This window comes from Oryctolagus cuniculus, chromosome 14 (assembly GCF_051225735.1).
Source record: "Oryctolagus cuniculus isolate XC-2025 breed Fujian yellow rabbit chromosome 14, ASM5122573v1, whole genome shotgun sequence".
Classification (NCBI taxonomy): Eukaryota; Metazoa; Chordata; class Mammalia; order Lagomorpha; family Leporidae; genus Oryctolagus; species Oryctolagus cuniculus.
The window spans coordinates 39,671,801-39,693,223 of NC_142880.1; the positions used below are offsets into that span (position 1 = coordinate 39,671,801).

Below are 21,423 nucleotides of genomic sequence, written 5' to 3' on the forward strand. Positions count from 1 at the left end.
AAAAAAGAAGACTCAGTCTCCATAAATCTGTCATTTTCTGCTTCCTTCAGTGCTTCTGCATATATCTGTGGGGAGCAACTCGGACTAGACTAAGTTACTGGAATTAAGACTTATTCTATGCATCTGCTCTCCCACAATATGGCGCTGGGAGAGGAGGAAACAGCTTCTACACAGCTGCCTCCAGTTCAACCAATAAACAGCAGGACCTGCTCCTGATTGGAGGAGAGCAGCGTACTCGGCGTGTGGGTAGCAGAGTTGGGATTGGCGGAAGAGGACTATAAAGGAGGAGAGAGACAACATGCACCAGGAACACCTGAGGAACACCTGTGCAGCCCCCGAGAGAGCCGGCTGGCGGTGTGCCGCTCCCCCGCGGAAGTGGGGAAAGTGGCAGGGGGAACCGCCCTTCCACGGAGGTGGAAGGGTCAGTAGCCAACCCGGGAAGAACCAGCAGCAAACCCGGGGAGGGCCGAGCAGACAAAAGAACAGCGCAGGGTCCTGTGTCGTTCCTCCACGAAGACGGGGAGCGACAATATCTTTTGCTGGGTAGGTGGTCTCAGGTGGGCTTATTTCCTACAGAAGTATACTGTATTTTTAAAAAAGCACATAAAGCTCTTAAGAGCATTTTTAAAACTAGTTATTATTGGTTACTTCTGAACTGATGTGTATCATATTACACATATTTCCTTTTCCTAAATTACCTGCAATAAACAGTATTTTCCAAGATAATTTTGCTTAAAAAAAAAAAAAACATCCTTTCTCGGTGTTGCTGACCTCCCCACAGGAGCACGCCTCTCACCAGGATCTCCTCCATCTTTCTCCAGAATTGGAGAAGCGGCAAATGGTGCAGAGCCCCAGGTCCTACTTCATGGATGTGAAGTATCCAGGAAGCTATAAAATCACCAGTCTTTAGCTGTGCACCAACGGTAGCTTTGTGTGTTGGCTGCTCCACTGTGCCCTGATAGCCTACAGGAGGAGGAACAAGGTGTGCAGAGGATAATCCTTTAGAAGGAAGCAGCAGGTTGAGTCACCACCTGCAATGCTGGCATTCCATATGAGCACTGGTTCTAGTCCTGGCTGCTCTACTCCTGATCCAGCTCCCTGCTAATGTGTAGCAGATGTCCCAAGTGTTGCTATGGAGTCAGTCTGAGAGGAGCATGGTGGGGGCAAGAGGCGCAGAATCAAGAGTCAGGTAAAAGTGGGCTAGAGGCGAGCAGCTCACAGACTTGTTCATTTGGTACAGTAGCTTATATAGCCAAGGCAGCCAATCTGGTCAAGGGGCGTTTTGTGCCACAACCAATCACATGCAGGCTCCGTTGCCAGATGGGTTCTGAAGCCATTCCTGAGTAACTGGAGCTCCCTTGCCAGCGGCCATCTTGGCACAGCCTTCTCATTCCGCCACAGCCCAAGTGTTTGGATCCCTGCCACCCTCAGGAGAGACCTGGGTGAACTTCCTGGCTCCGGCCTGGCCTACTTCCAGCAGTTTCAGCCACTAGGGGAATGAATTGGTGGATAGAAGATCTCAATCTCTGTCCCTCCCCTTTAACTATGCCTTTCAAATAAATAAATCCTACCAAAAAGAGGAAGAAGAGCAGCAGCACTAAAAGTACCTGTTTAGTGGGAAATAGTTCCAATAAACACATTTTGGACATATCATTTTTACTGTCTTATTGAACTACTAGGAATTTCCTGCCTCAAGTATTCAGGGATGGGGCTGGTATTGTAGCATAGCAGATCAAGCCACCACCTTAGAGGCCCGCGTCCCACATGGGTGCTGGTTCAAGTCCCCACTGTTCCACTTCCCACCCAACTCCCTGCTACCAGCCTGGTAAAAGCAGTGGAAAATGGAGCAGGTGCGTCGGTTCCGGCACCCACATAGGAGACCTGGATGGAGCTCCCGGCTCTTGGATTTGGCTTGGTCCAACCTTGGCTATTGCAGCCATCTGGGGAGTGAACCAGTGGATGTAAGATCTCTCCCACCCACCCCAACCCCTTCTTTAACTCTTTCAAATAAATACTGTTTTTTCTACAAAAAAAAAAAAAAAAAATCCAGGGAGGAGAAGAGTGGAATACCATAGTCATTTGGGACAAATTAAATCTGGGAGTCCCAAATGCTCACCTGCACCAGACTTGGCTTTCGTAACTCACTGCATAGCCAACTGTGATAGCACCCACTGAAGGAAGTGAAGTGGACTACTCTTCCTAACAGGGTGGATGGCCAGGCCAGGCCAGGCAGTGAGGGGACAGTGCCTATGGCCAGAGATCACTAGAACTAGGGATCTGGGGAGACCTTGGAGAAAAGATAAAAGAACACCTGTTTGGGAAAAGAATATGCTCCATTTTCAAACACACAAGACGAGAATTAGAGATACAGATTCCTAGCTAGGGGCTGGCACTGTGGTGCAGGGGGTTAAGGCTCTGGCCAGCAGCTCCGGCCTCCCCTATGGGCCCCAGGTGGAGGCCCGGCTGCTCCACTTCTGATCCAGCTCCCTGATAACGCGACTGGGAAGGCAGCGGAGGATGACTCAGGTGCTTGGGCCCCTGCACCTGCATGGGAGACTCGGAAGAAACTCTGGTCGTTGTCGCCATTTGGGGCGTGAACCAGCAGATCTAAGATCTCTCTCTGTCTCTACCTCTCTCTGTAACTCTGCCTTTCAAATAAACAAAATAATAAACCTTTAGGATTCCTAGCTAGCCAGCTGGCACTAAAGTAATTCACCTTTCTTACCTCTTTAGACGTGTTTTAGGATAAGGGAAGAAAAGAGGCTGTGTAAATAAAACTTAAAAACGTCTCAGTAAAAGGCACCTGGATGGAAGCACTCTGTGAAAATCCCACAAGGTTAAAGGATTAGGAGAGCAATGGACAACACACACACACACACCCCCCACTCCCCCCCCCCGCCAAGTCCGGAGGGCGGTAACTAAAACCGAAGGACGCAGGCCAGTCGGCCCCGCCGCCCTCTGGGCCACCGTGCTCTTCCGCTCCCAGGAGGCCCCGCGGCGGAAGTCGTCACTCCCACAAGGCACCGAGCCGTGCGGCGCGCAGCCTGCAGGAGGCTCACTATGGCGATGGGCAGTGGCGGCGGCGGCGTTTCGGAGCCGGAGGACTCGGTGCTGTTCCGGCGCGGAACGGGCCAGGTGAGCTCGCGGCCGGCGCAGCGTCTCTGCGGGCTCTGAGGCCCGGGCCGCCGGGCGGGACCCACGCAGTCGCTCACCGGAAAGCAGTGGTCCACATGTTTTCTATTTCGTTTCCCTCTGCGCTCGCGGAGAGCTCCATTTACAGGCTCCTACCTCGCGCAGCTTCGGCGCCCTGATGGGTTTGAGCTGAGGCTCTGCCGCACCTCTGCAGCACCTCGGTTCGTCCGCTTGGCTCGGACTGGGAGGCGTGCGGGGCCAGGGCCACGTGAAGGAGGGAAAACACGTAGGAGTCTGTAGGAATCGTCCAGTCTTCAGCCGAGCAGTTAACAGTGGAATTCCACCGGGGATTGTGGATTCTGGGCACATTTTGGAATCAGAAGCAACAGGCTTTCTAGATACGTCCGATGAGGGAGGTTAGAGTCAAGGCTAATTTCAGGTGCTGTGCAGAGTATCTGGAAAACTCATGTCCTTTTAGGTGGCCACAGGAAGGAGGCATCCTCAGGAAAAGCCAGGTACCAGACTGACAAGGCAGGAGTTACTCAGATACAAGGTTGAAGATTGGAAGTTTTGCTAAGAGAGTGCGGTTGAAGTTTCAGGAGTTGAGAAGTGGGAGACGATGGCGGGACAACGTGAGGAGGAACTTGGGACACCTGGGCTGCTCGGGGTGACGAAAATTAGATGTAAAGGCTGTGCTGGTGGTCTGTTTGGACTGTTGTTGCAGTGTAACAGATGCCCTAAAACTTAGTGGTCTGAAGCTGTGATCATTCTATTCTCCGCCCCGCTGTCGGCGGTGAGGAGCGAGCAGTTCTAGGTCATCCCCTCCTGTGGTTGCTGGAGCTGCCACAGCTGGCGGCTGAGTTGCTGGGGATTGCAAGGGTGTCTGTTTCCTTCGTGTAGTCTCAGGGGTTCTGCCTGTGGTCTCCGTGTCTGGGCTGGTTTGCCTCTCTTTATAACTTGGTGGACTCGGCCTTTGTAATCCTTGCTTCCCATCCAGAGACCTCCCTCATCCCCAGAAAGGCACTGATCCACTTGCTGTCACCATAGATGAGCCTGCATTTTTCTACACTTTCATGAACATGGAGTCACAGGGTATTTATTTTGTCTGCTACTTTTACTGGGCATAGCTACTTTGTTTTGTATGTATGTGGTTGCTCAGTGTTTTTTTTTTTTTTTTTTTTTTTTAAGATTTATTCATTTATTTGAAAGTCACATTTACAGAGAGAAAGAAGTCTTTGATCCATGGGTTCACTCCCTGGACAACCGCAACGGCCAGAGCTGGGCTGATCCAAAGCCACATGCCAGTAGCTTCTGGGTCTTCCATGTGGGTGCAGGGGCCTAAGGACTGGGCCATGTTCTGCTTTCCCAGGCCACAGCAGAGAGCTGGATCAGAAGTGGAGCAGCCGGGACTCAAATTGGTGCCCATATGGGATGCCGGCATTGCAGGCGGCAGCTTTACCCACTACGCCACCGCGCTGGCCGTTTTATTGTTGAGTGGTATTCTATTGCTTGTATATATTATACTTTGTCCATTTGCTTGTTCATGAACCTTCGGGTTTTTCCAGTTTGGGGCAGTTAGAAATAGAGCTGTTTGGGGTATTAGAGTATGACACTTTATTATGACATGTGCTTTTATTTTACTTCAGAAAATACTTAGGTCATAGGGTAGAGAGAGACAGAGCTCTTCCATCTGTTGATTCACTCTGCAGATGCCTAAAATAGCTGGTGATGGGCTATGACAAAGCCGGGGGCTCAGAACTCAGTCTGAGTGTCTGACAGGAGTGACAGGGATCACCTCCTGACTCCCAGGGTGCACATTAGCAGGAATGCCAGCATCAGGACCAGAGCTGTGACTCGAACCCAGGCATTCTAGTATGGGATGCAGGCATCACAAGCTGTGTGTTAACATCTGCACCAAATTCCTTCTCACCCCAAGTATCTTGTTTCACTTTTATTTTTTTTTAAAGATTTATTTATTTATTTGAAAGGCAGAGTTGCAGAGAGAGAGAGATATCCTTCATCTGCCTGCTAACTCTCCAAATGGCTGCAGTGGGTGAGCTGAGCTGATCCAGAGCCAGGAGCCAGGAGCCAGGAGCCTCTTCCAGTTCTCTTATGCGGGTGCAGGGGCCCAAGCACTTGGGCCATCCTCCACTGCTCTCCCAGGCCATAACAGAGAGCTGGATCGAAAGTGGAGCAGCCAGTTCTTGAATCAGTGCCCATATGGGATGGCAGAACTGCAGGTGGGCGGCTCCACCCACCCAAAGTATTTTAAGTATATAAGAAGTTACCATACTCTTCCTCAAAGCAGGTGCACCATTTTACATTTCAACCAGCAGTGTATAAAAGTTCCAATTGCTTTACATCCTTGAGATCTGGTATGGTCAGTCTTTTTAAGTTTTTTAAGTTTAGAAATTGTAATATGTGACTAACTGTTTCTTTTTGTTTTAAACATTTACTTATTTGGAATGCAGAGCATCAGAAAAAGGAAAGACAGATATCTTCTATCCTCTGGCTCACTCACCAAATGGCAGCAAAATCCACAGTTGGTCCAGGCTGAAGTCAGCAGCCAAAACTCTGTCTGGGTCTCTGACATGAGCGTTTAGACCATCACCCATTGTCTTCCCACACACATTAGAATCCTGGCAGAGAGCTGGATCCAAAGCAGAGGTGCCAGGACTCAAACTAGCAGTCCAATGTGGAATCAGGTGTCCCAAGCAGCCACCTAACCTGTTGGACCACAATTCCTGCACTTAAACTAAACCTAAACTAATCTAGTCACAGAGAGGTTGAAGTGTGGGTTAACTTCAAAAAAACATATCTACTGGCCGGCGCCGCGGCTCACTAAGCTAATCCTCCGCCTTGCAGCGCCGGCACACCAGGTTCTAGTCCTGGTCAGGGCGCCAGATTCTGTCCCGGTTGCCCCTCTTCCAGGCCAGCTCTCTGCTGTGGCCCGGGAATGCAGTGGAGGATGGCCCAAGTGCTTGGGCCCTGCACCCCATGGGAGACCAGGAAAAGTACCTGGCTCCTGCCTTTGGATCAGCGCAGTGCGCCGGCCGCAGCGTGCCGGCCGCAGCGGCCATTGGAGGGTGAACCAACGGCAAAGGAAGACCTTTCTCTCTGTCTCTCTTTCTCACTGTCCACTCTGCCTGTCAAAAAAAAATAATAATAAATAAATAAATAAATAAAACATCTGCTTACAGTTGGTGAATAGGAATTAAATCATGGATTTACTTTGTGACGTATCTCTTAGAACATTTATGTATGTTTAGCTTTGGGAGTAACTTCTTAGCAAGCAGACTTCCTGTGATTTTACTTAGGATCTGTGACACCCATTTTCAGTGTTATTTGGCGATGTCTGGATTAGGATGGCTCTTGATACTATCTACATAAGTTTTTGATCAAACACGTGAACATGAATTGTTTTTATTTCTTACCCTTCCCAGAGTGATGATTCTGACATTTGGGATGATACAGCATTGATAAAAGCTTATGACAAAGCTGTAGCGTCATTTAAGGTATGTAATACTTATTCACTCTTTTTCTTACTTCAGGTTATTCACAAGAAAATTTAATAACATACAGCAGAATATTGAAGTTCAAATGTTCAATAATAATATGGGTTAATATAATCACATGATTTTTTTTTTTTAAGGTTTATTTACTTATTTGACAGAGCAACAGAAAGAGAAGGAGAGATAGAAAGATCTTCTGTGTACTGGTTCACTCCCCAAGTGGCTACAACAGCCAGGTCCAGGCTAGGCTGAATCCAGGAGTCAGGAACTCCATCTGGGTCTCCCACATACACAACAGGAGCCCAAGCCATGACCCAAGCCATAGCCAATCATCTGCTACTTTCCCAGAACATTAACAGGGAGCTGGATGGGAAGGAATAGTCAGAACTTAAGCTGGCGTTGCACGCCGTGGCTTGGCCCACTTGGTCACAATGCCAGCTCCTACACAATGTATTCTCTTAGGTGTTGATAGCCTATGTGGAATGCTATTCCTTTTGCAGAGGCAATTTAAATGAAATTTTAAACATTTATCCCTCTTAATGTTTTTATACTGTATTAAACTATAGAGGTCTTTTATACCAAATTAGTAGGAAAAAGTGAATTACAATTTTTAAAAAATATTTATTTATTTATTTGAAAGGCAGAGTGAGAGAGAGATAGAGAGATATCTTCCATCCACTGGTTCACTCCCCAAATGGCCGCAAAGGCTGGAGCTGAGCTGGTCTGAAGCCAGGAGCTTCCAGGTCTGCCACATGGCTCCAGGGACCAAGCACTTGGGCTTTTTCAGGTGCATTAACAGAGAACTGGATCGGAAGAGAAAAGGAGCATTCCAGACTTGAACCGGTGCCCAAATGGGATGCCAGTGTCACAGGCAGTGGCTTTATGCACTGCACTACAACGCCAACCCCTGATTTACAGTTTTAAGCTTTTTTAAAAAAATGTGTATTTTATTTGAAAGTCAGTGTTACAGAGACAGAGATCTTCCAGCTGCTGGGTCACTCCCCAGGTGGCTGTGACAGCAAGGCCAGATGGAAGCAAGGAGCATCATCCAGGTCTCCCACGTGTGTGACAGGGGTGCAAACACTTGGGCCATCATCTGCTGCTTTTGCCAGGCCGTTAGCAGGGAGCTGGATCAGAAGTGGAGCAGCTGAAACAGAAACCGGCGCCCACATGGGATGTTAGCATCGCAAGCAGCAACTTTACCTGCTATGCCACAATGCCAGCCCCTACAGTTTTAAGCATTCAGTAAGCCTTTAGTGAAATACTCATGATGATGATAAATAGTAGTAGTGTAGTAATAGTATCTGCAGAATGTTGATGCTCAGGCACTGTTCTAAGTACTTTACACATACTCAGTTAATTTACAACTCCCAATCCTCCACTGGGTACCAAGTCCAGTGTTCCTGATAATAAGAATATGCAGTGCCTTCAGGAGCTGTATTCTAGTTCTGTGGCCAGAAAAGTTGTGCAGTGTCACCACTTTGCCACTCTCCGGGGTATTTTGCTTTGTTGAGCACCAGGTGTGGGTGGAGGGTAGTCCAGGCTAGGTTGACCACGCAGGGCAGACACTGATACAGAGCACCAAACGTGAGCACACAGGTCAGTAGTTCTTGTAGCAGGAGGATAGGGTCAGGCTTCAGTGTCACCTGTGCAGCTGAAGTCTCCATTTCTTTGCTATGCTTTTCATTTTACACTGAAGGTAGAAGTTGGCTGAGGAAGGGTTAACGTAAGAGTTCAATCTAAAATACAGATTGAAATGGGCTTACAAATGGTATTGCAGGGAGAAGTAGTTTGAATAAAGGAGGGAAAAACTGATTTGGGAGGAAGAGTTTTAGTCATGCTGAATATGATTATGAAGGTGTGAAATTGATCATTGGAAATGTTAGATTGGACTGAGAAGAATCAGAGCTGATTAGTAGCTTTGGAAGTGTGTTTGCATAGAGATTGTAATTGAAGTAATGGAAGTAGGTGAATTAAGCAGTTAAAGCAAGGGTCGGTCTTGCCGGCAAAGCCTGCGTTCAGGACTTGGCCAGAGAAGTAGGAAAAGCGCTGGGGCCCTGCACTGCTATCAGTGAAGGTGATCAGCGCTCTGAGGTTACACGGAGACTAAAAGCCGGGAGGCCTGATAGCAGGGGCTGCAGAGCCGCTGCTCGATGTATGAGAGCAGTTTCCATAGGGCGGGGTGCCGAAAAGAGGAAGCAGAGGCCTTCTGAGGTGAGGGCACCCTGAGACCCGCTGAGTTACATTGTGGCTTTTTTTTTTTTTTTTTTTTTTTTTAATTTTTTGACAGAGTGGACAGTGAGAGAGAGAGAGAGACAGAGAGAAAGGTCATCCTTTGCCATTGGTTCACCCTCCAATGGGCACTGTGGCCTGTGTGCTGCAGCCAGCGCACCGCGCCTATCCGAAGGCAGGAGCCAGGTGCTTCTCCTGGTCTCCCATGGGGTGCAGGGCCCAAGCACTTGGGCCATCCTCCACTGCACTCCCGGGCCACAGCAGAGAGCTGGCCTGGAAGAGGGGCAACCGGGACAGAATCCGGCGCCCCGACCGGGACTAGAACCTGGTGTGCCGGCGCCGCAAGGCGGAGGATTACCCTAGTGAGCCACGGGGCTGGCCCATTGTGGCTTTTTTAAAATAGCATGGCACTCTAACGTGTACATTTCTGTTCCCTTAATCTCCTTTTCACAGCATGCTCTGAAGAATGGTGACATTTGTGCAACTTCAGATAAACCTAAAGTCACACCTAAAAGAAAACCTGTTAAGAAGAATAAATGCCAAAAGAAGAAGACCACAACTGCCTTAAAACAGGTTTGTTTCTTTTCATTTATTTGAAAGACAGAGAAAAATCTTCCATCTGTTGCTTGATTTGGCACTTCCCAAATGCCTGCAGCAGCCAGGGCTGGGCTAGGGCCAGAACTCCATCTGCACTTGATCTTAGCCAAAAGGCTGAGAAGCGATCAGAACTCCATTGTCTCTCTCACAAGGCTGCCGGGAACCAAAGTACCTGAGCCATCACCTGCTGCCTCCCAGTTTGCATATTGCAGGAAGTTAGATCAGAAGCAGAGGTGAGGTGCCGGCACTGTGGTGTAGTAGGTAAACCTTCTGCCTGCAGTGCCATCATCCCATATGGGCACCAGTTCCAGTCCCAGCTGCTCCACTTCCGATCCAGCTCTCTGCTGTGGCCTGGGAAAGCAGTAGAAGATGGCCCAAATCCTTGAGACCCTGCACCTACGTGGGGGATCTGGAAGAAGCTCCTGGCTCCGGCTCCTAGCTTCAGAATGGCGCAGCTGCAGCTGTTGGGGCCATCTGGGGAGTGAACCAACCATTGTCTGTCTGTCTGTCTCTCTCTCTCTGCTTTTGCCTCTGCTTCTCTCTAACTCTGCCTTTCAAATAAATAAATCTTTTTTAAAAAAAGCAGAGGTGAGACTCAAACTGAGGCACTCCTGTATTAGACACTGGCTTCCCAGGTGGCATTTTTTTTTTTTTTTGGCAGGCAGAGTGAGACAGTGAGAGAGAGAGACAGAGAGAAAGGTCTTCCTTCCATTGGTTCACCCCCAAAATGGCCGCTACGGCCAGCACGCTGTGCCCCAATCCGAAGCCAGGAGCCAGGTGCTTCCTCCTGGTCTCCCATGCAGGTGCAGGGCCCAAGCACTTGGGCCATCCTCCAAGTGGCATCTTAACCACTGCTCCAAATGCCTGCCCTGAAACAGGCATTTAAACAGAGATTTAACTTTAAAGGATTTCTTGTTACTGTCTTTACCAAGTAGTATAATGTAAAAAAACTTAAATGGTTAGTACATGTATTCATAAAACTATAAAACTTTTTTTAAAAAAAGATTATTTATTTGAAAGGCAGAGTTACACAGAGAGAGAAGGAGAGGCAGAAAGCGAGAGAGCGAGGTCTTCCATCTGCTGGTTCACTCCCCAATTGGCCACAACAGACAGAGCTACACTGATCCAGAGCCAGGAGCTTCCTCTGGGTCTCCCATGTGGGTTCAGGGACCCCAGGACTTGGGCCATCTTCTATTGCTTTCCCAGACCATAGCAGAGAGCTGGATCAGAAGTCGAGCAGCCGGGACTCAAACCAGCGCCCATATGGGATGCCGGCACTGCAGGCAGAGGCTTTACCTGCTATGCCACAGCACCGGGCCCCATAAAACTTGAAAAAACAACTACTACTCTTACTACTAACCTTTCTGTTCTTTAGGAACATGCATGTTAGTAGTAATAAGGGTAAGGAATTGGGTGGGAATGATAAATCACTAGTCAGCAGTGTTTACCCTGTTTGGCATGGAGATAAGGAAAGATGCTATTTAGGAGAACCTAAGGGCATTGTTTTATTAATTTAATTTTTAAGATTAATTTTATTTATTTGAAAGTTACAGAGAGAGAGAGAGAGAGGCTGGGAAAGGTAGAGAGAGAGCTTCCATCAGCTCCCTAAATGGCTGCAGTGGCCTGTGCTGGGCCAGGCTGGTATCAGGAGTTTCATCCAGGTCTCCCACGTAAGTGGCAGGGACCAGAGGACCTGGACCATTTTGCCCTGCTTTCTCAGGTGCATTGGCAGGAAAGCTGGATTGGAAGTGAAGCAGCCAGGACTCAAACCAGTGCCCAAATTGGATGCTGGCATTGCAGGTGGAAGCTTAACACATTATACCACAACGCTGGCCCCTTGTTTTATTTCATAAGCTGAGAAATAAATATTTTTCTTTGTCTTTTTCTTCAGAAACCTTAAAACTTATTTTTGGGGGAACCAAAAAGTCTGAGTCGAATCATTTCTGATAGCTGAACAAAGTGTGTTGTAGTAAGCTTCTGCATTTCCCAAAGGTTAAGAGATCTATTGTTTGATGAGCATTTGCTCTGTGTCCGACCCAAGTGCTGGGCTGCTGACACACCCTCTCTCCTGCCTGTCTTCACAACAGGTGTGGGAGATAGGTTATACGGTAGCGTAGTGACTTACAGATGGGGAAAAGAAGACTCAGAGAGATTAAGAATTCCCATTTATGTGGTTTGGGCTTCAAGCCTTTTCACTATTTGATTTTGCCTTCTAAATCAGTTAATTGGCGACTGCCCTTCACCCTCAACCCTCCACACAAACTAGATGGTTGTTTGCCCTCTCTAAAAGAAATATATGTACATATGTGTCCTTGCTTTCTTTTGTAGTGGAAGGTTGGTGACAAATGTTGTGCCATTTGGTCGGAGGACGGCTGCGTCTACCCAGCTACAATTGCTTCAGTTGATTTTAAGAGAGAAACCTGTGTTGTGGTTTACACTGGATATGGAAACAGAGAAGAGCAAAATCTGTCTGATCTACTTTCCCCAACATCTGAAGTGGCTAATAACATAGAACACAATGCTCAGGAGGTAAGGGTGCAGACAGTCTCACTCCTGGAAGCAGAGGCTGGGTAAGAAATTAAACAGTTGTCAGTTTGAAGGTGTTAACATTTTCCTTAACGATACCTTTATAATAAAAATGCAATTTTTCTTTTTAAAGAATGAAAATGAAAGTCAAGTTTCTACAGATGAAAGTGAGAACTCCTCCAGGTCTCCTGGAAGTAAACCAAATAATATCAAGTCAAAAGCTCATCCTTGGAACTCCTTCCTCCCTCCGCCTCCCCCCATGCCAGGATCAGGAATGGGACCTGGAAAGGTAAACTTGCCTCCAAGAAGAGGCTGCTTCTTCCCCTTCTTCTTCTTCTTTCTTCTTTCTTCTTTCTTCTTTCTTCTTCTTTCTTCTTTCTTCTTTCTTCTTCAACAGTGTATGCGGCATTTAACCCTTCCACTAACTGGTTGCTGTCCCATGAAACTTTTGTAGCTGTCTTTAGATGTTATGAATACATATTCTTTGAAAAGAAAATAAGTTAGTGACATAAAATAGTTTACGCTGAAAGACTCACCCAAGTACTCTTGTGGAGTATTAGGACTGATAAGTAAGCAAACTTACTTAAATTAGAAAGTATAACAATACTTTATCATTGGTGGAGTGATAGGTGGTCGTTCCCCATGTCACCTGCATATGATGTGTAACAGAAGAATACAGTATGTGTATCACATGGGTAAAGTCCTGAGGTGCTGTCAGATTATTTTCATTTATGGCTCTTTTTGTGACAAGTAAAAGAAATCAAACAGAAAAGATTTTTCTTACAGGCTAGGTTATGTCATGAAATCCGAAGGTATGTCACTATTATGTAAACCAGTGATGTCTGGGAAATCATACCTTGAGGTTATGGTATTCAAATAATAACTTTTAAAAATCAAGCATGAGTCATTATTACTTTTCCTTAAATTTTCTGCATTTGCTATCTTTTTTTTTTTTTTTTCCTTAAAGATTTATTTATTGAAGAGGCAGAGAGAGCTTCCATCCACAGCTTCACTCCCCAAATGCCTGCAACACCCACGCCCGGGCCAGGCCAGTGCCAGGAACTAGGAACTCCATCTTGGTCTTCCACAAGGGTGGCAGGGGCCCAAGTACTTGGACCATCTTCCACTGCCTTCCCAGTGCATTAGCAGGAAGTTGCATCAGAAGCGGAGTAGCTGGGACTTGAACCAGCACAGCAAGGAGGAGCTTAAGCCACTTCACTTAAGTGCCAACCCCTGTGATTGTTTTTTATTGAAGTTTACGTTGTATGAAAGTTTGTTGAATCTAAAATGATCAAGGGGCAAGTGTTAGATACAGTAGTTAAGATGTCACTTGGGATGCCTGCATCCCATATTGGTGTACTGGGTTTGAACCTTGGCTCCACTCCTGATTTCAGCTCCCTCCTATTGTGTACCCTGGAAGGCAGCAGGTAATGGCCCAAGTACTTGAGTCACTGCCACCCACGTGGGACCCCACATTGATTCCAGGTTCCTGGCTTCAGGCTGGCCCAGTTCTAGCAGGTGTGGGCATTTAGAGAATGAGCTAGCAGAGGGAGAATCACAATCTGTCTCTTTATCTGTTTCCCTGTCTTTCAAATAAAATAATAGGTAAATGAAATTGAAGTGATCAAACCTTTAAAGATATATCATGCGTCATTGATCTCAGGGTGTTGATTTTTGTTAGGTGTGAGTGTATCAGTTTTAAATGTGCTCTAAGTTAACACATTTAACTTAGGGCTCCCATAAAAAGATAATATAACATAAGTAGTCAAAATATAGAGCATATAATCTTTTATGATTAAAATATTTTTGCTAAATCCAATCTCTGATTTACTAGTTAATTACAGATCTTTGTTTTTGCTTGCTGCATGTTTACATAGAAAGGAAATGAGAAAATCTAGAGGTTATCTATTTGAGTCTATTTGACTTGAGGACTTGGTATATGAAATTCCATTTACTTTGGTTAATATATATTTATTTACTTCAGAAAGTTCATAGGAAATTGAGTTAAAAGATGCTTATTTTGGCACACAGAATTTTCAAACCTATTCATGAAAAGGGATCTTCAAAACATTCATGGAAAATATTATGAAAAAAATGTGGATGGATTTCAAAAAATTTTTTCACCAAAATAAACATCTTTTCACTCATTTTTCCATGAAGTTTTGAAGTACCCTTTTTATAATATAGATATTGTTCTAGGTAATTATTTTTATCCTTTTGGTTTTGAATTGATATTAGTGAATTGTTTTTCTTTTGAAATATTCTTTATAGCCAGGTCTAAAATTCAGTGGGCCGCCACCACCGCCACCGCCACTGCCACCCCTACCACCCCACTTCCTGTCATGCTGGCTGCCCCCATTTCCTTCTGGGCCACCAGTAAGTACAAAAGAACTCAGATGAAACTGCTTTCATATGTCATTTGGGTTTGAGCCTAAAACAGAGGAATGGAAAATAGCATCTTAGACCATCCCTGGGTCTTGAATCTTTTTTTTTGAGAGTTATTTTATTTATTTGAAAGGCAGAAAGAGAGAAGTCATCCATCTGCCCATCCACTCCTCAAATGGCCTCAACAGCCAGGGCTGGGCCAGGCAGAAGTGAGGAGCCAGGAACTCGGAACCTCATCCTGGTCTCCAGTGTGGGTGACAAGGGCCATCTTCCAATGCCTTCTCAGTCTGATTTAGCAGTAAGCTGCATCAGAAGCAGGGCAGCCAGGACTCGAACCGGCACTCCAGTAGCCGGCCCCATGGGCTGAATTCTAATGGGTGAAAATTTGAACTCAGCACTAAAAAATGCTTTGTTTTAAATGCTACTGTGTTACCCAGAACCAGTGCTCTTAGAGCCCCAACTCTGAGCTTTTCACCGCTTGCTTCTTTCCTGGCAGAAGTTGATATCCATTCTATTGGGAGCTAGTTCTTGTTAGAAAGGACTTAATATGTGCTATATATACAGGATTAATGTTTTACCCTTCTGGATATACTTGGATGTTAACTTCTGATCATGCAAAGCGAATCTTTTAGTGGCAGATTTTTAGGTATTGGCAGTAGACAAAAGGATGCCTTTTGGCACTGTGTTGGGGGCAGATGTTCTACCCAAGACCTTGACTTAGCATCTGCCTTGAAATGCATTCTGGTGCCTGTGTTTGTTTTAAGAAAAAGCAAGTGTTTATGCTCGGTCTTTAACTCATAGTTCCATCATGCAGCAGGAAAATAATGTTATCATACCTGAATGTCTAAAAACTTTGTCACCTATTGTCCTTTAATTCCTGTTAATTAATTTAGATGATATTTTGTTGTTTCTGCTTGACTTTCTCCAGATGTTGCCTTTTTATTTATGTATTTGAAAGGCAGAGTAACACTGGTTCACTCCTCAAATGGCTGCAACAGCCAGGTCTGGGCCAGGCCAAAGCCAGAATCCAGGAACTCCTCCTTGGTCTCCCACATGAGTAGCAGAGGCCCAAGCACTTAGTTCATCTTCATTGGCTTCCCAGGTGTGTTAGCAGGAAGCTGGATAGAAAGCAGAGTGGCTGGACTTTAGCTGGCCTTCCCATATGGCATGCTGGGATTGTAAGCAGTGGCTTAACCTCTTGTACCACTACACTTGCCCTCTGCATGTTGCTTTTTTTTTTTTTTTTTTTTTAATTAGGAAAATGATGTGTGAAATAGGAAAACATACAATTAACACTTCAGCATTCTCTATATAAAATGAATGTTCAGACTTCACATTTTTGTTTACTTGACTTAAAGTTTATCTTTTTCCATTTCTAGGTAATTCCCCCACCACCTCCCATATGTCCAGATTCTCTTGATGATGCTGATGCCTTGGGAAGTATGTTAATCTCTTGGTACATGAGTGGCTATCATACTGGCTACTACATGGTAAGAGAATACTCTGCAGTTTTTCTGTAGTTATGTGACTTTTGTGATTGTAAAATAACTTTTGTTATGTAGATCCTAAGAGTTGAAAACTGCCTTGAAGTTTAAAAAAATACAACTATCTAAATTTCAAATTACTCTTTTTTCTAAGTGCAATTGTAATTCATTTAAAAAAATCTTTGCCATTCGATTATTTTGATTTTCCTTTTTTTTTTTTTTAAGATTTATTTATTTGTTTGAAAGGTAGATTAGAAAGGGAGAGATGGAGAGAGATCACCCGTCTGCTTATTCACTCCTCAAGTGGCCGCACCAGCTGGAGCTAGACCAAACCAAAGCCAGGAGGCTGGAGCTTTTCCAGGTTTCCCATGTGGATGCAGGGGCCCCAGCACTTGGGCCATCTTCCACTGCTTTCACAGGCACATTAGCAGAGACCTGGACTGGGAGTGGAGCAGCCAGGTCTGGAACCCGTGCCCTTATGGGATGCCAGTGCTGCAGTCAGGAGCTTAACATGCTATGCCACGGTGCCAGCCCCTAATTTTACATTTCTTTTTAACGAGTTATTTATTTATTTATTTCAAAGACAGTTACAGAGAGGCAGAGGCAGAGAGAGGTCTTCCACCTGCTGGTTCACTCTCCAAATGGCTGCAACAGCCGGAGCAGTGTTGATCCGAAGCTAGGAGCCAGGAACTTCTTCTGGGTCTCCCATGCAGGTGTGGCCCGTGTACTTGGGCAATCTTCTACTGGCTTTCCCATGCCATAGCAGAGAGCTGGATCAGAAGTAGAGCAGCCAGGACTCAAACCGGCACCCATATGGAATGCCAGCTGTGTAGACCGGAGCCTTAGCCTGCTGCGCCACAGCGCCAGCCCCAATTTTATATTTTTTAATTCAGGTGAATTATTTGTCTAAATTATTTTTAAGACTCAGTAGTTTCTCTGCTTGGACTTGAAATAAGAATGCATTATGTGTTTTCATTTTAGTAGGGAATGCTAAAAGAAGGCATAATCTTTTGCAAAATAAATTTTTTTATGTTCTTAGAGAAAGTTCTGGCATAATATCCATCAAACTAGACCTCAGGAACTGAGGATTCAAATTAACATTTTATACATCCCTCTACTGTAGACCTATTATGTTATTTTAGGCGAAATCCTAAAATTATTTGTAAAAGATAGTGATTGTGCCATGATAAAATTGTGATATTATAGGTCTTTGAATTTATAGTTAGTCAATATAGAAGAAAATAAACAACTGAGTTGCAGGTATAATTTTTTAAGTGTATTATGAATGCATTCCCCTATGAATATGCTAATTTAAAGCTACTCTTGAGTGTTATATAACTATGGCATATTTATGTATAAAGAACTTTGTCAGGGCCAGCACTTTGGTGCAGCAGGTTAAAGCCCTGGCCTGCAGTGCCATCATCCCATGTGAGCGCTGGTTCAAGTCCTGGTTGTTCCACTTATCCAGCTCGCTGCTGATGTGCCTGAGAAGGCAATGGAAGATGGCCCAAGTTCTTGGGCCCGCCCTCCCATGTGTAACTGTGCCTTTCAAATAAATAAATAAATACTTTTTAAAAATTGTGACAAAAGTATTCTTAGGCCATTGTATATTATTTGATAAAAATAAGTTTTAAGTGGACTGTGAATATTGTTGGACTTAGGGAAAGAAAATAAACTTTACAATTACAGTTTAATACTTGTTTACTTTGGACCTACTATTGAAGCAGAAGACTGTTAACTTATTTTCTGATGACATTTGCTAAGTAAAGTTAGTAAAATGTCTTTTGGGAACATGTTTGAGATGTGTATAAAGTGCATATGTAAGGGCTGGCGCAGCGGCTCAATAGGTTAATCCTCTGCCTGCGGTGCCGGTACCCTGGGTTCTGTCCCGGTTGCTCCACTTCCAGGCCAGCTCTCTGCTGTGGCCAGGGAGTGCAGTGGAGGATGGCCCAAGTGCTTGGGCCCTGCACCCGCATGGGAGACCAGGAGAAGCACCTGGCTCCTGGCTTCTGATCAGCGCGGTGCGTCAGCTGCAGTGCACCAGCCGCAGCGGCCATTGGTGGGGGTGAACCAACGGAAGGAAGACCTTTCTCTCTTTCTCTCTCTCTCTCACTGTCCACTCTGCCTGTCAAAAAAAAATAAAAGAAAATAAAGTGCATATGTTGTTCTTTTGACTTCCTTTATTTTTCCTGCAGGGCTTCAAGCAAAGTCAGAAAGAAGGAAGATGCTCACATTTCAATTAAGGAGTAAGTGCATCGTTAGAAAGTGAACCTTTGCTATAAATGCTGTGGTTTGTGGAAAACAGATGTTTTGGTAATTTAAGAAACGGAAATATGAAAAAGTTGAAAAGTTAACGCACAGCAATAGTAAAGATACGTTAATGACAAAACTAGAAAATAAAAGATTGACCTGTACCCCACTAGTATTTTGAACAAATACTTGCTGGTTGGGTGGCTGTTTGGGTGGAAAAACATTTTTATAATGTGTAGATCCTTAGAATCTGAAGACGCCTGGTCACTGGTAGTCACACTGCCAGACTTGCTTTTTGATTTGTAATACAGTGTGCAGTATGCTGTGTTACCAATGAAGTGCTCTTGTCAACATGACTGTGCCAGAGTTTAGTTGATCCTTTAGAACTGATTTCCCGTTTTTAGGCCATCCTGGGGCTAATGCAACAAGTTAAATGACAACATTAAAGAAATGATTGGATAGATCCAGAATGTTGTAGAAAAAAATATGTGTCTGGAAACAAAAATGAAGTAGAAGGGAAACTTGTAGATTAAATGTTAGATAAGAGATGTCATAGCCAAATATAATGTGGAAGCTTGATTGGACTGCTTGGGGAAGAGGCCATTGTAGGGACCAGCAATGTGGCACAGAAGGCTAAGCCTCTGCCTGCGGTGCTCACATCCCATGTTTGTGCCAGTTGGAGTCCCGGTTGCTCCACTTCCAATCCCTGTTAATGCTCCTGGGAAAGCAGCAGAGGATGACCCAAATCTTTGGGGCCCTGCACCCACATGGAAGACCAGGAAGAAACTCCTGGCTCCTGGCTTCAGATTGACGCAGCTGCAGCTGTTGAGGCCATTTAGGTAGTGGACTAGTGGTTGTAAGATTGATCTCTCTATATTACTGCCTTTCAATAAATAAGGTTTTTTTTTTTTTTTTTAATAGAAGCCATTGTAAAGACTTGGCAAGGGAGCACTGAGGGAATTTGAGTATGGATTGGGCTTTAAATGACAGTTATTGCTAGGACAAGAACCACGTAGTCTGTAGAAGAATGTCTTAATTTGCACACTGAAGGATTTAGGAGTGAGGTGTGTTAGTGTTTCCAATATATTTTGAAAAGATTTAGCAAAATGTATGTGTGAGTTTATTATGCATTTGTGGCTAAATGTTAATGAATCTAATAGTGTGTATGTGGACGTTCACTATACTATTTTTTCTATTTTATGTATGTTTAAAAGTCCCCAGTAAGCAGGAAGTAGCCAGAGAGATTCATCATTGCCCCCTTTCCTATCATCAAAAGGTTGGGATGATAGCTTTGGGATCCGCAAGTAGGGAAGGCCTGTACTTCCAGGAATGGAGAGTCCCTACCTGTACTTCCAGGGAAGAAAAGTCCTTGTCAAGGGTGCCTAAAGGTCAACCAATGAGGATCAGACCCGCCTCAACCTTTAACCCCCATGCCCTGAATCTATAAAAGGAGCCCTCCCAATCTTTGACGCGACTTACCTGGCCCCCACTCTGTTGGGACTGAGGAACCTCGCCCAGGAGCGGAATCCCAATAAAAGCTTGTGAATTAAAAAAAAAAAAAAAAGTATATAGGCCGGCGCCGCGGCTCACTAGGCTAATCCTCCGCCTTGCGGCGCCGGCACACCGGGTTCTAGTCCCAGTCGGGGCGCCGGATTCTGTCCCGGTTGCCCCTCTTCCAGGCCAGCTTTCTGCTGTGGCCAGGGAGTGCAGTGGAGGATGGTCCAAGTGCTTGGGCCCTGCACCCCATGGGAGACCAGGAAAAGCACCTGGCTCCTGGCTCCTGCCATTGGATCAGCGCGGTGCGCCGGCCGCAGCGTGCTGGCCGCGGCGGCCATTGGAGGGTGAACCAACGGCAAAGGAAGACCTTTCTCTCTGTTTCTCTCTCTCACTGTCCACTCTGCCTCTCAAAAAATAATAAAAAAAATTTTTTAAAAAAAGAGAAAACCACTGTTATTTTAAAAAAAGTATATAATAAAAATACTTAGCTTTTTTAAAAATTAGAAATTAGCAGCCAGTGCTGCAACTCAATAGGCTAATCCTTTGCCTGCGGCGCCGGCACACCGGGTTCTAGTCCCGGTTGGGGCACCGGATTCTGTCCCCGTTGCCCCTCTTCCAGTCCAGCTCTCTGCTGTGGCCCGGGAGTGCAGTGGAGGATGGCCCAAGTCCTTGGGCCCTGCACCCCATGGGAGACCAGGAGAAGCACCTGGCTCCTGCCGGATCAGTGCAGTGTGCCAGCCGCAGCAGCCATTGGAGGGTGAACCAACGGAAGGAAGACCTTTCTCTCTGTCTCTCTCACTGTCCACTCTGTCAAAAAAAAAAAAAAAAATTAGCTATGTGTTTGTCATTGTATTCCTTTTTTTGCATATTATTTTACACTTTTGGCCCATATTCATGTATTTTTTTAAATGAATGCCATCAAGCATACTGTGTGTGTCCACTTAATGTCATATTTTCTATACCTTTATCTATTCTTCCTGCCAGACTATTTGCCTTTATACTCATTATGTGCCACTATTCCTTTAGTGCAGGAGGTTTCGCTATTCTGGGTAACATTACAGTGAACACCTTTCATACATGAAATAATTTTTGTTTCTGTTCTGTCATAATCTTAGGATAAATTTCTGTATTATGATTTTGTTTAGAGATTGTAGATATTATATTTCTTAGTGGATTATATCAGTGCTTCCATGAAAAGCAAATTTTTTTTATTTTTTTGATAAGAGGAAGGAATATATTTCCAGGAGCTGGCATCTTGGGGAAAGAGACATCTCCTTATCTAAAATGTGCTTTTTCCTGAAAAGCAAATTTTTACAAATCCTGTTTTTTCCATTTTCAGAATGGGAGATACACTGACCTGGGAAGAGTTCTATTATTATTACTATTATTATATAAAGCATCACATTTAAACCTAGAATTATCCACATTTCATTCTTTGGTTAAAGTCAACTTCATTTGATGAAAGTTCTTTACCAGTGCTGGGTTTTACAGCCAAGACTAAAAGAGTGAATAGAAAAATTGGGCAGAGGATGAATGAGTGAGACTCATTCTTTAGGCAGAGAATGCACATGGTCAGAGGCACCAGGGTATAGTACGATCAGAAGTACAAGGCAGCCCGGTGTCATCACCACGTTTCATACTACCCACCTTCTCAGCCACCACCTCCGTCCATGTAACACCCCTCTCTGAACTTTCTGGCTTTTCACATTGTTGTCTTCATTGCTTATATATCAGTCTCTCCTTTGTTGTTAGTGGAAAGGGACTACATCTTAATCTTTACTGTGTCTGCAGTATCTGTATCTTTTGAA

At 45.1% G+C, this 21,423-nt stretch overlaps 1 protein-coding gene across 24 annotated transcripts in view; it reads left to right on the forward strand.

Annotated features, from left to right (window-relative positions):
- Positions 1 to 503: 503 nt before the first annotated feature.
- SMN1 (survival of motor neuron 1, telomeric) overlaps positions 504 to 21,423 on the forward strand; it is a 64,248-nt gene continuing 43,328 nt past the window's right edge. For 8 of the 24 annotated variants that reach the window (XM_070056576.2, XM_008274520.5, XM_089312590.1 and 5 more), the window contains exons 1-8: positions 3,023 to 3,135; positions 6,576 to 6,647; positions 9,330 to 9,449; positions 11,802 to 12,002; positions 12,133 to 12,288; positions 14,271 to 14,375; positions 15,764 to 15,874; positions 18,064 to 18,114. In XM_070056576.2, the coding sequence (XP_069912677.1) occupies positions 3,061 to 3,135; positions 6,576 to 6,647; positions 9,330 to 9,449; positions 11,802 to 12,002; positions 12,133 to 12,288; positions 14,271 to 14,375; positions 15,764 to 15,874; positions 18,064 to 18,111 (888 nt within the window). In that variant the 5' untranslated portion in view covers positions 3,023 to 3,060 and the 3' untranslated portion in view covers positions 18,112 to 18,114. Of the gene's footprint in view, positions 544 to 3,022; positions 3,136 to 6,575; positions 6,648 to 9,329; positions 9,450 to 11,801; positions 12,003 to 12,132; positions 12,289 to 14,270; positions 14,376 to 15,312; positions 15,487 to 15,763; positions 15,875 to 18,063; positions 18,115 to 21,423 lie in introns of those variants that run through there. The other 16 variants (XR_016220072.1, XR_016220071.1, XR_016220073.1 and 13 more) reach the window with 5 other exon arrangements.